At 34.7% G+C, this 16884-nt stretch overlaps 2 protein-coding genes across 3 annotated transcripts; both read left to right on the top strand.

Annotated features, from left to right (window-relative positions):
* The first annotated feature begins 8790 nt into the window (after positions 1-8790).
* Positions 8791-15729, top strand: LOC107775704 (S-adenosylmethionine decarboxylase proenzyme 4-like). 2 transcript variants are annotated; one of them, XM_075257215.1, is made up of 2 exons: positions 8791-10851; positions 15470-15729. In XM_075257215.1, exon 1 carries the CDS (start codon positions 8838-8840, stop codon positions 9852-9854), a length of 1017 nt encoding a protein of 338 aa, XP_075113316.1. In that variant the 5' UTR covers positions 8791-8837; the 3' UTR covers positions 9855-10851; positions 15470-15729. The 2 variants fall into 2 exon arrangements, with proteins under 2 accessions (XP_075113316.1, XP_016450940.1); XM_016595454.2 differs by having other exon boundaries at positions 15467-15729.
* LOC142162084 (uncharacterized) lies at positions 11100-11573 on the top strand. The gene has a single exon (XM_075218391.1). The coding sequence runs from the start codon at positions 11100-11102 to the stop codon at positions 11571-11573; it is 474 nt and encodes a 157-aa protein (XP_075074492.1).
* Positions 15730-16884: the final 1155 nt, after the last annotated feature.

The following is a 16884-nucleotide window of genomic DNA, read 5'->3' as shown; positions in this document are numbered from 1 at the left end:
CGCAGGCCCTCGCGTCCCCTTCTATACATTCTCTTTACTGTTTCATTTGTATCGAAAATAGTTGTATTTCCTTCAGACAAATTACTTGTAGTTAAATCTTAGAAGTTCATGAATTGTGACCCCTGATTCTGGGTAGCTTTATATGTTAAGGTTTTTATTGATTTCCGCACTCTTTTCAACTTGTTATGATTTAATTATTGTTAATCACTGAAAGGTTTAAGAATTGGTTTAATGATCTCTAACGTTGGCTTGCCTAACAAGTGAAATGTTAGGCGTCATCACGATCCCGACGGTGGGAATTCCGGATCGTGACAGAAGTACTAAATTATATTTGGCTAAAAATTGAAGCGAATCGAGATAAAATGGCATAAAGAATGAAGGATCATGAGAAAGGAAACATTGGTTCCTAATTAGCCAAACAAAAGTCTAAGACACAGCAGCATTCAATTTACAAATTCAGAAACTCAAGAGGACACAAATGATGATTCACAGATTCGTATCAGAATTCAGAAGGAAGAAAGACATTTCCCTATAAGTTTTCTTCTATCTGAATTATAAAAATAAATAAATACACAAAAAATGAAAAGAAGAATTAATAATAAAGGCACGAGATAATGATTTGGCGTGTAAGTTTGCACCAAACACCGAGAGATTTGCTTCAGCTTGTGGCAGGGCTCGAGGAGAATATACATTGATGAATAGTCATGTGATTGTAGAGAAAAACAAACTCTTTTTTTTTTTCAAATATCATTTTATAGAATAATAAATTAAATAGAAACTGGTATATATCATTTGTAAACAATATATAATAATCAATAAATATTAAAAGCACTTGAAAGTCCTAACATGTCTTTGTTTGCTTCAAATAAATCTTCCACCTTGTGGCTTTTAACAATCACTAGTATTTGAGTACGTGCGTTGCACGTGTATCCTATCTCAATAAATATATAATTTTAAGAATGCACATAAATATTATATTAAAATTTTGCGTTTCAATTATAAAATAAAGGTTAATTAAAGAAAAGTGTGAGTTCCTGAAAATAATAATTGTTGATCTTATTTAGCTAATTCTATAAAAGAAGAAATGTGATAATAGAAGTCTTCATCAATCATCTTTGTTCATATTTTAAAAGCACTATTCCTTTTAATCAAATACCGTTCATTTTTTTTACTCTCCGTAAGTGCACTCTATATTGGATAAAATTATAAATACATACAAAGTACTTTTTTAGAAAATCATAGTTTTTTATTCTATTAAAAAAGGTCAAGTAATAAATATAAGAAAATAATAAATTTAGTACTTTACATAGGATAAATTTCGTATGATCAAGAATAGTTCTTTTAATTAATGTATTTTTTAAATCCAAGTAGAGTTTATTTGTTTCTCCATAATTAGAAATTAGAAAGGCAAATTCATTTCGATGTAGAGCCTCAGCTTGTATTTATGCAAACAAATAAAATTTCAAGAGGTAAGTTCATCATAATTAAAATTGTCTAGCAATAATTTAAATCAAGTACTAATAGTTTTTCACTTGATTTGTTATTCAAGTGATGGACTCACTTGAGTTCAAGTTGACTCTTTTAATAAATCGCAACCTAAACTAAAACTTGAATTCAAGTGAGGATATTACGTGTTTGCTATTTTATAATAATAGAATATTTATGATGTTAAACATTAGGAGTTCTTACACAATTCAAACAAAAAAAATTAATATTCGAAACATTTAATTTCAAATCTAAACATTCGGAATCGATAAATTTTTAGTTAATTTCAAATTCTTAAATATTAGAAAATAATTAAATGATAATTTTGTTAAATGTGAAATCTATTTTCAAAGATAAAAATACCTAACGATTCCCAAAAAGAATTCATGCTTTTATCTTGAAAATCATGTTATTCCCTTAGCTTTGAATTGAATTAAAATTCATACATTTAAAATTATGTCATTTGTTGCTTGCTCTCGGCCAGAAAACTTGGATGGAAGAACCTGCTTGTTTCATTGCCTTTTGCCTTTACAAGTATTTTTTCTGTCTTTTAAGAGGGAAATTTTGAAATGAGAAAAAGAAAAACCAATAATTTCTATGCTAAAATAAGATATGGAAAACACAGACTCCTAGATCTAAAAAGAATTGAAAGTAGGAGAAGATTTTACAAAATAATTTGATTATCGTGTATTATTATTTTTCCTTGGCAAATTTATTACTACCATAGTCATTTATTCAATTTCCCCAAGTCTCCTGCCTAACTTATGTATCTTTTAGATTATCAATATACAAGTATAAATCAGTACTAAACGTCACGGTAGGATAGATAGAATCCTTCCATAATAATAAGATGTTTCGAGTTTAAGCCCAAAAATAGAAAAGATTCTGATAGAAAACGCTTTCCCTTTTAATGAGTCTTACACGACAAAAATTTGAATTAGTCGGAACACTAGTGGGATACCAAACGCTGGATAGAAAATAAGAAAAATAAAACATAAAAATAAAAAAGACTATGAATCAAATGAGATTCTCCTATTTTATAAAATTTATTAACTTTATATGTGTATATTTTTTTAGTGTAATAGACTCTATCTTACCTTTTTTTTTTCTTCTCTTACTCCGTATCCTCTATCCGTTTTTCCTAGAGGTGAATTTTTATTTGGATGTTAACTATTAGGTGAAAGCTATTTGTTTATAAGTAATATAATTATAGATTACTAACAATTTTTCAAGTAAAATGTAAGAATAATAAATACTATATCAAGTAAATCAAAATGTAACGCGTGCAAAATTTTAATCTTACATAAAGGTCGAGAGACAAAGGATAGAGTTTCTTATGCTTTCTCCGTCAGTGATGTTTGCATACAAGAAATTATAGAGGGTAAACGAATTATCTAATGCGAAGACTTTGATAAATGATAATATATATAGTGATCTTTCACAAAAAAAGGTCAAACTATATGTTACCATATTAGAATATAAACGATAACTAGAAAAAGACTAATTAGATTCTTTGATCAAACATGCGAGAGAGAAAAAATTATACATAAGTCCTAATCTCAAAAGTTATGACCTTAGTTGGTGGTGTTACTATTAGAGATAAGTGCATTATTTAATTTGAAAATCGAGAAAAGAGAGGGGATTAGGGATAGGAGTTTGGAGATTAAGATTGAAAGTGATCTATGAACTAATCTTGTTTAACCATGGCAAATGCAAACTCCTAGCTATCCTCCAACCAAAGGAGTGGAGGGCACCACTCATGCACAAAAATTATGCGCATGAAACAGTTGCACTTACAAAATGTTCACATATCAATTTCTTATAATATTGGTGGCGACTTTTTTTTTTTTTTAATTTCCCCCACGATGCTCAGGTATTCGTTTTAGGGCACAACTAATTCGAATTCGCGCTAAGAAGTCCCATTTTGGAGGTAAGGCGTACACTATCAAATGCAATTATATATTTAAGGCTCAAATCCAAAATTTCTGATTAAGAATTGAGGAGTACTTATGACTCCACCGTAATCTTTGATAGCGGCGAGTTAATTTACATGCATTTCTACTATGTCATTGATTCTGTCAACTCTTACCACCATCACAAATATAAAGTAAGTTTGTCTAATCTAAACAAGTTAGAATGTACATTGCATTCATTTACGTACCTAAAAGTGCATATGTACATGTCGGTATGTATATATATTGTATATATCGAATACATACATAGATATAAAAAAAACAGACACCCAAACTCAACACTCCACTATGTGATCGAACACATACATAAGTTTTACATGGATGTAGAAATTTACGCGTGCAAGCATGTCTGGCGGCTAAAGTCACTTGTAACCCTCTCCAAACTCATATAATTGTCTCCCTATCCATTAACCCTATGGTCCCAAGTGGGGACTCTTTTGTTTCCATATTGCCAAGGTGGCATTCAAGAAAGTTTGGAGAGTTGCCTTTAAATGGGGTCCTTTGGTGCCTTGGAGGTAGGACAAGTACTTAGATGATGTAAGTTTATGTGGGGGTAATAACACAATTCTTGGAGTAGGTCCTAATCGTGGCTTTGGTAGATATCATTTTAGTGTGTAATAGAAAAATGTGATTACAAAAAAAAGGGTTCAATAAAAGGATATAAACTCAAGATTTGGGTCCATCAAAAGACATGTTTTGGTGTCTTTCTATTCTCTAGATCTCTTTTGTAGTTTATTGGTTTTTGTCCATTTGTAGATTCAACCCTCCACCCTTCCTTCCACTCCCCCCCGAACTCAATCCCTCTACCCTCAAGAGGGGGACATTGGTTGACTTGTACCTTTTCATGTAAAAGTTAGGATTTTCTTAGAATTTGGTTTTTGAGACATACATTCCAAGAAAGATTTGGATTTGGTTCAATATACGAAGTCCACCTTTCCCTCTTTCTCATGTATTTGAATTGGAAGAACTTTTATTATGCTTTTAATGCTTCAAGTATTCGAGGTAAGGAATTTTTTGTTCGATTAAATCGAATTCGTACAGTAACAAGTCTATTATTGGGGTGACCTTGTCCTATTGAAGAAAATTCTAGTATCTAAATCGACTTTGAGATCTAATTAAAAATAAATGAATTTTTACCATTCCACCACATCGTTCGATGATGAGTTGGAAGAATTGTTGGCATATATATACTCAATTAAATTACTAACATAAGACTAAATGAGACTAATATAATAGGCATATATCTTCCCAACTTAATTTGTTGTGGGTAGGTGTATGTGGAAAGTAGATCAATTTATGTGTGTGTGTGGATGATAGGTATACATCTACTAAGAGCAAGAGGGGATGGGTTGGTGGTTAGCGTGCAGCACAAAGAGGAAGGGATATTTGTGGTCATAATTTGAGTGTGCCATCCACCCATAAGAATATTGTTCATGAAGCATACACTTCTCAAAATCATTTCTATCCTGATCTCTTAAAACCTTCAATAGTATGTATACCTTTCTTGATTATGTAAAACTCACCACTTACCATCATTATCTTTTTCTACTCCCAATCCTTCCCCTTAACTCTTCTCTCTACTCTTTTCTACCCTCTAATTTTGACAGTCACACAAACACATATTTATACATATATTAATACTACGTACTTACTCTTTACAATGATTGAGGTATAAGTCTTGTAAGGTGAAACACCTAAAGTAACTTAAAAGCTAAGGGGAGAACAGAACCTTTTTTTTTTTTTTTTTTTTTTGCTATTTATGATGAGTAGATACTACATTACCTTCCTAAAGCTGTGTAATAATCTTCACAATCTTTCTCGAATTGGAATAAATTATTAACTTAGTTTCACCTTGTTGTATGACTTTAGAAGCACAGACAACTTCCATGCTTGATGTTATCATGCAAATACATACACTGTCTAACTAATTCTCATTTTCTTCCTTTTGTTAGTATATTCATCTTGAGTATAACTAATTAATTCTCATTCTCTTGATAAGGTTTGGTTCAATTTTCCTCCTTTTGTTAGTCTATTCGTTTTGAGCATGACTAACAATTATTGACGGTGTAAAAAATATTTTTCGTTATCCAATTCTTTAAGAGCCAGTTATAGTTAATCTTAAGCACCAATCATAGATTGGTAACTCACAATTAAAATGTCGTAAATAATTAACTTAATACAAATAGAAAAGTCGACATAATAATCTAATTTTTTTTATTATAGTGTCAAGCATACATGTTAAACCGAAAACATCTTCTTGATTGTTGTTTCTCCAAGTACTGAAAAAGTGAAAAAACAAACAAAATATTTCCACGATTTATGATTCATATATGAATTGGTAAAACTAAAAACTAAACCCCCTTATTAATTTCTATCTTAGGTCAATTTACTTTGTGTCATATTATTAAATTTGGCTAGGTAGTTGGCAAATTATTTAACGTATCTTTTGTTGTAATGAAATAATTTGAATAGTTTGAATACTATAAGTATTCTAGAAAAAGAAATGATGATGATGATGATAATACATTGTATGAAGCATAAAATATGATGTCAATTGGCTTCTATTTTCATCTACGGACCCCATCCTAATGTATTGTATATTATAATTATATTAAGTTGCCACGCCTGATACTTACTGTTTTATTATGCATATAAGAAATACACAATTGATTATATTTGGGCACGTCTATTAAACTTTATTTTGAAAAGATAATGGTGTCCTTTTCAACCAGTTGAATTTAGCCTCATGCCCCTCCAGTTTCCTCATAGCCATGTTTGTCAAAACAGAGTAGTGCCTTGCCAGGGCTTGCAAAAATAACCTCTAATTCTTTTCGAACAGATATATATATATATTTTTTCCGAAAAATAAAAATAAAAACTGATTTTCCTTGTAATATTTTTTTTGCAATTCATGTGCAATTACAAGCAGAAAAAACCTAAATTTTCACATCATTCTGCAAGAAAACGGATGTGTTAAAGCACAATTTTATCACCTCTATGAAAGAAAAAGATGGACTGATCTGTAGATCTTTAGCCGATCTCAATTTATTTGGGATTGACACATATTTATTTTTATTGTTGTATAAATTATTTTCAAAGTGTTTTGGCTTAGTGTGTCCACTTGAGCATATCTATATAAGGGAAGAGATATAGATTAGACAAAGCTTGCATGCCTCCTCGTAGCAAACTCTAATAATTGATGTCATGCATTCAAGCATCTTGTTTATAATTGTGTCTCTGTTTTACTAAGCTGCTATGTGATTTTCTAGGGTACATTGGTCTCTCATATTTTCAACCTATACACTACACGCTTATTACTAACACATGCAGAATTTCAAGTAAAAGATGTCCACATATATCACTATTTAGTTAGTACATGAGTTTAGATTTGAGATTCTGAAGCTTTCATAAGACTCTACTTTAATCCCAAACTAATGTTTACTTTGCTTATAAAATATTATGTACATATATATTATTGTTTTATTATTTTCGTACTGAACAAAACACTCCTTTGTTTGAAGTAAAATTAATACCTCAAATAAGCCATTTATATTTGTATATTTTACTCTCAAGGAGAAAAAATGAGAACAAATTTTTGAAACAATAGGAACACCAATTACAATGGTTTGATTTTTAACATGGGACTAGTTAATAAGAAAGTATGACAGGCTTAATTGATTAGCCTTGGTCAAGAGATAATCGAATTAGATAACATTTCCGATTGTAATATCTTGAATCTTGACCATTTAACTAACCCTCAATTATGATACGGAAATGGGTCAAATATGCCCTTGTACTATGAGAAAATGTTTAAATATACACTTCGTTATACTTTGGGTCCAACGATGTTGTATGAGACTGAGTATTGACCAGTCAAGATCGCTCATGTCCATAAGATGAAAGTAGCAGAGATGTGGATGTTGAGATGGATGTGTGGGCACACCAGGTTAGCTAGGATCATAAATGAGATTATTCGCGACAAGGTGGGTATGGCCCCTATTGAGAACAAAATGCGGGAACTGGTTTGGTCATGTGAGGAGGAGGAGCACAGACGCCCCGGTGAGGAGGTGTGAGAGGTTGACATTGGAGGGCTTACAGAGAGGTAGAGGTAGGCCAAAGAAGAGGTAGGGAGAGGTGATTAGGCAAGGCATGACGCAACTTCAGCTGACCGATGACATGACCCTTGATAGGAATGTATGAAAGTCGAGAATTAGGGTAGTAGAGTAGGTAGTCTAGAGTGTTCATAACAGTAGTATTGACACACAATCTCGCTTTCTGTTGGTAGTAGGTTTTTATTACTAACCGTTGTTTTCTTTCATTGTTGATCACCTTACTGTCTTGTTGTTTTTATTCTACTTTTATATGGCTTATTGGTACTGTTCCTTCTTGTCTTAATTTTCATTAATGTAGTGCTTATGCTTTCCAGAGCCGAAGGTCTATTGGAAATAACTTCTCTATCCTCACAAGGTAGGGTTAAGGTCTGTGTACACAGTACCCTCCCCAAATCCCACGGTGTGGGATAATACTGATTATATTGTTGTTGTTATATTTTGGGTCCAAATATACCCTTGCCGTAATACTATTAGTTCAAATATACCTCTCTTCCGTTAAGTTTGTCCAAGATAGACATCCAATCCTATATAGCACTGATATTTGATGAGGTGGATGCAACATGGCACGCCACCTCAGCGTCCCTAACCCATTTTGTAAAATAGATTTGGGGCAATAGTGGTGGAGGGGAAGAAAATTTTATTGGTGGATAAAAAAAATAAAAGGGAGGGGTAAAAAGGGTTAAGGTGCTCACCTCATCAAATGTCAGTATCACGTAGAATCGAATGTCCAACTTGAACAAACTTAACAGAAGAAAAGTATATTTAAACCAATAGTATAACAACATGGGCATATTTAAACCCAAAGTGTAATAAGGGGTATATATATTTTAAACTTTTTTCTCATAGTACATGGGTATATTCAGACATTTTTTATATTATAATAGGTTGTTTTCGAGGTTTGAGCGAAGGAAATAGAGTGAATAGTACTCAAAATATAGACAACAAATGAGGGGAGAAAGAAAAAAAACTTGCGCATGGAAATGAATTTGGATTCATGTTGTTGTCTCAAGAAAAGAAAGATATCTCTCTCTCTTCACACAAACAAAACAATTTCATACCATCATCTTGTATTCATTATGCCTACAATTATTATTCTTTGTTGCCTCACCCCCGCATGGCCCCTTTCTCCCCCACCCCCTAACACCCCCGTCCCCCATCTTATTCCCCTATATATACTCACTTCCCTGTTCCACTCTTCCTATCTCCACTTCTTTCTCTGTTTTTTGTTTTTTATCAAACACCTTTCAATTTCAAAGTTTGATCATCAATGGCTGTTTCTGGATTTGAAGGATTTGAAAAAAGACTGGAGTTACACTTCTCCGGTGACGATCCGGTGATCGGAATGGGCGGTCTCCGGCAGCTGGACTTTGAGTCAATAGAGGAAGTATTAAATGCAGTTCAATGCACTGTAGTGTCAGCTGTTGGAAACCAATATTTTGATTCTTACGTACTATCAGAATCAAGCCTTTTTGTTTACCCTACCAAGATTATTATCAAAACATGTGGCACCACACAACTACTGAAATCTATTCTTCCTTTAATCCAATTCTCAAACGAAATGGGATTTGTCATAAGTGAGTGTAGGTACACAAGAGGCAATTTTATCTTCCCAAAAGCTCAACCTTTCCCTCATACAAATTTCAAAGATGAAATCTTTTATTTACAAGAACAATTACCTATTCATCTTTGTTACAAAAAAGCCTCTGTTATGCCATCAAAATTCATTTCTCATTCTTGGCATGTTTTCACTGCTTGTGACAAATTTTATGACCCTCTTGAAATTAGCATTATACCAAATGAACTTTTCACTATAGAAATTTGCATGACAGAACTAGACCGAGTACTTGCTAGGAAATTCTTTAAACATCCAAATATGGCTGCAAATGAAATGACTGAGATTACGGGTATTAGTGAAATTAATCCAAATGCTTTGATTTGTGATTTTGTGTTTGATCCTTGTGGATATTCAATGAATGGTATTGATGGGGATCGTTATTCTACTATTCATGTTACACCTGAAGATGGTTTTAGTTATGCCAGTTATGAGTGTGTTGGATCAATTTATGATGATCCGAATGATATTATCAATATTTTGAAGAAAGTGGTGCAAGTTTTCCGACCGGGGACTATGTCGATTTCGACTACGTCGACAAGCAACGAGGTTTGGACGAGGATTGTTAAAGCTGTGGAGCCGCTAGGAATGAAATGCCGGAGCTGCACAATGGATGATTTTCTGGCAGTCGGAAGTGTGGTGTTTCAGACTTTTATGTCTTGCCGAAAGTAGGCGACGGTGGGAATGGCAGCGGTGGTAGGAAGGTGGTGAACTGGTGGTGCAACCATTGGTGATGGTAGATATGTGGGAAGAGGTTTTGAAAGCGTAAAGAGAGGGAGTAGGAGACCTTTTTTTTTGTATTTTCTTTTTATCTTATTTTTATTTTGCTAGAGTTTAGTTGAAATTTTTTTAATTAAAAATGAAGTAGAATATTGATATGCATTGGATTGGATAGAGGGATGATCTTGATGATCAATATTGTAAGCTTTGACTTGTGTAGAGTGATGCAAGTAAAAAGTTGCACTAAATTATCCTATAGTGTCATTGTTCGTTTCATGGAAAAATGCAATTACTTAAAATAAAATAAAAAAAGGAAATTTTCAAAAACGATGTAGAAGGAGAAGAGAAGGGAAGATAGTGGGCTTAGGTTGATATATCATGATAATGCACCCCACTTATGTTTGTCACGCCTATAGAAATTGTTTTGAGATTGCCTTGTTAATGTCTTGCAGTAGTGAAAAGTGCATGGATCTTTTTCTTGCTAAGTTTTCATTTTGTCTTCCTTCTCATCTCTTTGTCTTTAATGAGATCTAGCATGGGCTTGTGCTGGTTTTTTCCTCCACAATTAAGCATGCATCTTAATTAGATAAATAATTGTATATAGTTATGGGTGGACAAAAATATAGTATATTTTTATGTAAGCTATTGACATAACATGTTGGAGCGGAAGTCAAGTGGGCCAAGCCACCTTAGCTTAGTTTTAGCTTAAGTCAGTTTTATTGTTTGGCCCATTTGTGTAGTTGATAATTATTTTCATGTACCCAGCCCATTTGTTTATATAAGAGACTTGTACAGTGAATCACAAAAGAAGAAAAAGTACCCGATATTTCTCTTCTACAAAGGTGTATATTCTGCCATTTTTAATCTTATTGTGTTGATCATGAATTCAATAGTTAACATGGTATCAGAGCCCGGAATTGATTAATCCAGTACCGGAGTTTACTTTGTAGTAAGTTTCTAATCGTTTTTCTTCGATTATCAAGTCATTTCATGGTGGTAATCTGTTATGTCCGACGAGATATACTACGACGGTTTTGGTGGTCGTTTGTGGGCGATTATGTGGTTGATTTTCTTCGTTCTTCGATTCTCTTTAAGCATTCTGTTTCGTTGATGACTTGAGAGAAGTTTGGTAAATTTTCCCCAATTTTGAAACCCTAATTTCAATTTTTATCAAACATTTGTTTTTTTGTTGTTGATATGGGTTCAATTAGTGAGGAAATCCCTAATGTTGTTGATAATTCTGTTGTCGCACCTTCGTCCCCCTTGTATTTGCTCCCTTCTGATTCTCCCGACACTGTATTGGTCACTACGACTTTTGATGGCACGGGGTATGGGAGTGGGCGTCGGGGAATGTTGTTAGGTTTATCGTGCAAACATAAGTTGGGAATGATTAATGGTACCGTTACTAACCCGAGTTCCAATTCTGCACTTTTCGAACCTTGGACTAGGTGCAACGACATGGTTGTTGCCTGGATCCTTAATAGTTTAGATAGAGAGATTAGAGAGACTGTGAAGTACACTGAGTCTGCTGAAAAACTTTGGAAGGAAATTGAGCGTCGGTTTGGCCAAGCTAGTGGGATAAAGATTTTTCAAATCCGCAAGGAGATTTCTTCAATTTCTGAGGGTAATTCTACTGTTGCCTCTTACTTCAATAGGATTAAGAAGTTATAGGATGAACTTTCTTTCTCCATTTCACATCCTGAGTGCATATGTGGTTGCAAAGAGGCCTTCCTGAGGTTAGGCGAGGAGCAAAAAGTTCATCAATTTCTTATGGGACTGAACGAGTCTTATTCTACCATTAGGAGAAATATCCTGATGATGAAACCTCTGCCCGATGTTGATAGTGTTTATTCTATGTTGATAAATGATGAAAGTCAGTCTGGAATTCAACCTAATGCTCCTTCTTTCAATTCTGATTCTGTGGCCTTCTCTGCTGGGTTTCAAAAGCCTTATAATCAGCGGGTCAATTTTGATTCTTCCAAGAAAACTAATTTGGTGTGTCGGTATTGCAAGAAGCCTGGTCACTCAGTGGACAAGTGTTTCAAGCTACATGGCTATCCAACTGGTTTTCAGTCTAGGTTTAAGAGGAGTGCAACTTTTGCTCAAGTTTCAGATTCTCAGCCCCTAACACATCCTGAGACTCTTGTTTGTGAGAGCAAACAACTTCATTCTGAAGGAGGGGTTCGCAGTATTACCAAGGAGTAGTTTGATCAGCTTTTGATTCTTCATCAACAGTCCAAAGTCTCACCTGAACCTCATGAAATTTCTGCTGGATCTGCCAATTTTGCAGGTCTTGACTTTGTGAATTCTGGCTTACTTGCTTGCAATTTTTCTAGGGTAGAGAATAGTCCTTGGATAATATATTCAGGAGCAACTAATCACATGACCCCAAACTCTTCCTTTTTGACTAATATTAAACGACTCACTGTGCCTTATCTTGTGATTTTACCGAATGGATATAAGGTAAAGGTAACTTGCACTGGTACTCTCATTCTGTCTCCAGATATTTCTCTTTTCAATGTCCTTCTTGTTCCCGCCTTTCAATATAATCTCATTTCTCTTGCTCAGCTTATCATTCAAATAAATTGTCTAGCTTATTTCTCTTCATCTGTATTTATAGGGTAGAGAATAGTCCTTGGACTTCTACTTGGTAGTCTTCATGATGGGCTCTATATTCTCAATCCTGCCACTTTTACTGGTTCTTATACTTCTGCTGTAAGTGCACCCTTTGTAAATACCATTACTGCCAAACATTTACATGAAATGAATAAGAGCAGTAGTTCTATCTCAAATGTTGCATCTTCTGTTTCTATGCCTGATGTTACATCTGATGTTTCTGTGAATAATGTTGTTGTTTCTACATCCACTCAGGCACATGCATTGTCATTTGACCATTCTTGGCATTTAAGACTTGGACACATGCCTTTTAGTAAAATAACGACTATCCCTTTTTTATCTAAGAAGTTACCCAAAAAGCAATCTTTTATGTGTCCTATGTGTCCTATGGCTAGACAACAAAGGCTTCCCTTCCCTGAAAGTACTATGCGTTCCACTTCACCTTTCCAGTTAATTCACATAGACCTTTGGGGTCCTTGTCATACCTCTGCTTACAATGGGTTTAAATATTTTATGACTATTGTAGACGATTTTTCTAGAGCCACTTGGACACATTTGTTATCATCTAAAGGAAGTGCTTTCACTCTGCTTCAATCATTCATTTTCATGATACAAACGCAGTTTAATTCCACTATCAAGGTGGTAAGGTCTGACAATGCCTTTGAACTAAGGTCTAGTACTACAGCTTTAGCTTTCTTTTCCACTCATGGCATATTGCACCAAACTTCTTCTCCACATACACCTCAACAGAATGGTATAGTAGAAAGGAAGCACAAACACCTTTTAGAAACTGCTAGAGCACTTCTTTTTCAGTCCAAGTTGCCTCTAAAGTATTGGGGTGAATGCATCTTAACTGCTACCTATTTGATAAATCGATTCCCTTCTCCTTTATTGTGAAACAAAACTCCTTTTGAATTGTTTTATGGAATTATTCCTTCTCTGAACCAACTAAGAGCTTTTGGCTGCCTCTGTTTTGCTGTTGTACCTAAACCATACAGGGACAAGCTCAAGTCCAGGTCCATTACTTCTGCTTTCCTTGGGTACACCCCTGGTAAGAAGAGTTACAAATTATTGGATTTGTCCACTTACAAAATATTTTATTCTAGGGATGTCTTGTTCCATGAAAATGTTTTTCCATACTCCGATCCTACCTCATCTCATTTGTTTTTTCCCCCTGCACCATCATTTGATTCAGTTCACATCCATTCTTCTCCTTTTTCTTCTCCTGTTCCCCCTCCTTCTCCTCCTACTTTTTCTCATGATTTGTCTGCACTTTCTCCTATCACATCTGATGTCCATCACTCTTCTTCCTCCTCTGTTCCTGTTCCACCACTTGCCCTCAGAAAGTTCTCTAGATCTCACAATCCTCCTCCTTATCTTGGTGATTATGTTTGCAATTCTGTTTCTAGTTCTAAGGTTCTTTCCTTGTTCTCTGATAATTGCTTGCAAGAGCCTCTGTTTTATCATCAAGCTGCTTCTCATCCTTCTTGGCAAGAAGCTATGATGCAAGAGTTTCAGGCCTTGGAAGCTAACCACACCTGGGATATTCTTCCCCCACATGCTGGTAAGAAGGCCATTCCTTGTAAGTGGGTCTACAAGATGAAACAAAGGGCCGATGGGTCAATTGAGAGGTACAAAGCAAGGTTAGTAATTAGGGGTGACAACCAACAAGAGGGGGTGGATTCCACTGAGACTTCTCCCCTGTAGTCAAGTTGACCACCGTCAAGTGTCTTTTGTTTATAGCTACTAAAGGAAATTGGAAAGTATACCAACTTGATGTCAATAATGCATTTCTACATGGGAATTTGGACGAAGAGGTTTTTATGAAGATCCCTCCAGGGTTGTCTGTTTCAGCATCTACTTCTGTACCTTCTTCCTTTTTGGCTTGCAAACTGAACAAGTCTCTATATGGTCTTAGACAGGCCTCTAGGCAGTGGTATGCCAAACTCTCTTCTACTCTTCAGTCTTAAGGTTTCCAGCCTAGTATCAATGATTACTCTTTGTTTAGAAAGGCTTCAGGTTCTAGTCTCACTTTAGTTGCTATCTATGTTGATGATATTCTGTTGGCTGGTGATGGCATTTCTGAAATCCATGCCCTTAAACAGTTTTTGGATGACCAATTCAAAATCAAAGATCTTTGTGAGATTCATTACTTTCTTGGGCTTGAAGTTGTCAAGCAGCCCCAAGGGTTCTTGGTTAGCCAACACAAATTCACTATGGATTTGCTCTCTAAATTTGAGTGTTCTTCAGTGACTCCAGTGGTGGCTCCATTAGACCCTCATGTTAAGTTGTCAGCTGATATAGGAGAGTTACTCCCTGATCCATCTGTGTATTGAAAATTAGTGGGGAGATTGAACATTTTGCAGCATAACAGACCAGATCTTTCTTATACCGTGCAACACCTAAGTCAGTATATGTCTGTTCCTAGGATTCCTCATTTGACAGCTGCTTATCATGTCTTGAGGTACCTGGCTGGTTCCTCTGATTTAGGTGTTCTTCTTTCCAACTCTCCTGACTTCTCTTTGCACGGCTATTGTGATTCTGATTGGGCTAATTGTGCTGATAGCAAGAGATCCGTTTCTGGTTTTGTGTTGTTTTTGGGTGGCTGTCCCATTTCATGGAAGTCTAAAAAGCAGCCCACTCTTGCCTTGTCCTCTGTTGAGGCAGAGTATAGGGCTCTTAGGCTTCTGGTTGCTGAGATAACTTAGTTAGTCCGACTGTTGGCTGACTTTGAGGTGGTTGATCTTCGTCCGATTGCAGTCTATTGTGATAATCAAGCAGCCATCCACATAGCCAAAAATCCCGTTTTTCATGAAAGAACCAAGCATGTTGAGGTGGATTGCCATTTTCTTCGAAATGCCTTGGCTGATGGTTTGATTTATTTGCATTCTATTTCCACTTCTGCTCAGATTGCTGATATGTTTACTAAATCCTTGCTTGGCATGCAGCAGTAGGCTTTTATTCCCAAGCTTGGAATGGCAAGCCTTTCCAGCTTGCGGGGGGTGTTGGAGTGGAAGTCAAGTGGGCCAAGCCACCTTAGCTTAGTTTTAGCTTAAGTCAGTTTTATTGTTGGGCCCATTCGTGTAGCTGATAACTATTTTCATGTACCTAACCCATTTGTTTATATAAGAGACTTGTACAGTGAATCACAAAAGAAGAAAAAGTACCCGATATTTCTCTTCTACAAAGGTATATATTTTGCTATTTTCAATCTTATGATGTTGATCATGAATTCAATAGTTAACATAACAAGGTGAAAAAATTGAAGCAAAAACTACAAAACATCTCTCAAGATTTCTTCCTTCTTTAGTTTTTCTATCTTTTGCTTGATAGCACTTTTATTTCATTAACTTCATTTTGAAATAGCTATCATTACTTAGTTAGGTGTTATATGTTTTTCTCTTGCTTATATATGCACTCTCATTATAAAGACATACGTTCCATATTACATTGCTAACAAGAAAATAGCTACCTAATTAAACAGCAGAGATACAACCAAATCAAACTTGTGACATTGTGAATTAAATTATGATTTTTCGATCACTGAACTGTTTGGGATAAACATTCGCCCTTCAAAAAGTGGGGATTAACGTAGAAATAGTGCCTAATGACCACTTTTTGATTCTGTCTTTGAAAAATAGCTATTATCCTAAAGTTCTAAATTTTCACAAGTGAAATATTCATTATCCTCTCTAGGACAATAGCTATATTTCAAAGTTATTAACTGAGAAATGGCTATTCACTCATTTTCCTTTTTGGAATTTTTACATTCCTATATACTATTTGAAATATTTTTACCCTCTCTACTTAAGTTTCAATTTAATTACATCTTATATATAAATTTACCAATTTTATATACTTTAGGAATTAAATAAGTATCCTTTTATATTAGGAATCAATTATTTCTCATCTCTACGTCTCTCTTTATCTCACAATCCATAATTCCAGTAATGTAGAGCAAAGAAAAAGAGAGGAGCAATTCCACCATTGACAACCATTAAGAAGCTTTGAATTCGAATTTGGGTTTTCAAAAACTATTATTTGTTTGGATTGGGTGTTGTTGCAAACAATTAGGAATATTGTTTGTGTTAGTAAACTATATTTGTAAAATAATTTTGGAAAATATAAATGAACATAAACAGAAATGAAAAACAGAATAGAATTTTAATCCGAGCCCACTGAATTCACAGTGTTTCCTTAAGGAATTTAATCCCCTCCTAGTACCCAAGGTCGTGGATTATTTCCTCCCAGGATATAACGAATTATACACTGCTGTAGTGGTACTTCAAACCCTAGTGTTTCAGCGAACACAAAGTTCGGTAGCAAATCACACTTATTGTTGCTTGTTTGATGTTAAAAGTATGCA

Source organism: Nicotiana tabacum, chromosome 7 (assembly GCF_000715075.1).
Source record: "Nicotiana tabacum cultivar K326 chromosome 7, ASM71507v2, whole genome shotgun sequence".
NCBI classification, from domain to species: Eukaryota; Viridiplantae; Streptophyta; class Magnoliopsida; order Solanales; family Solanaceae; genus Nicotiana; species Nicotiana tabacum.
Note: the sequence above shows the minus strand (reverse complement) of the source record. Positions and strands in the feature narration are given on the sequence as shown.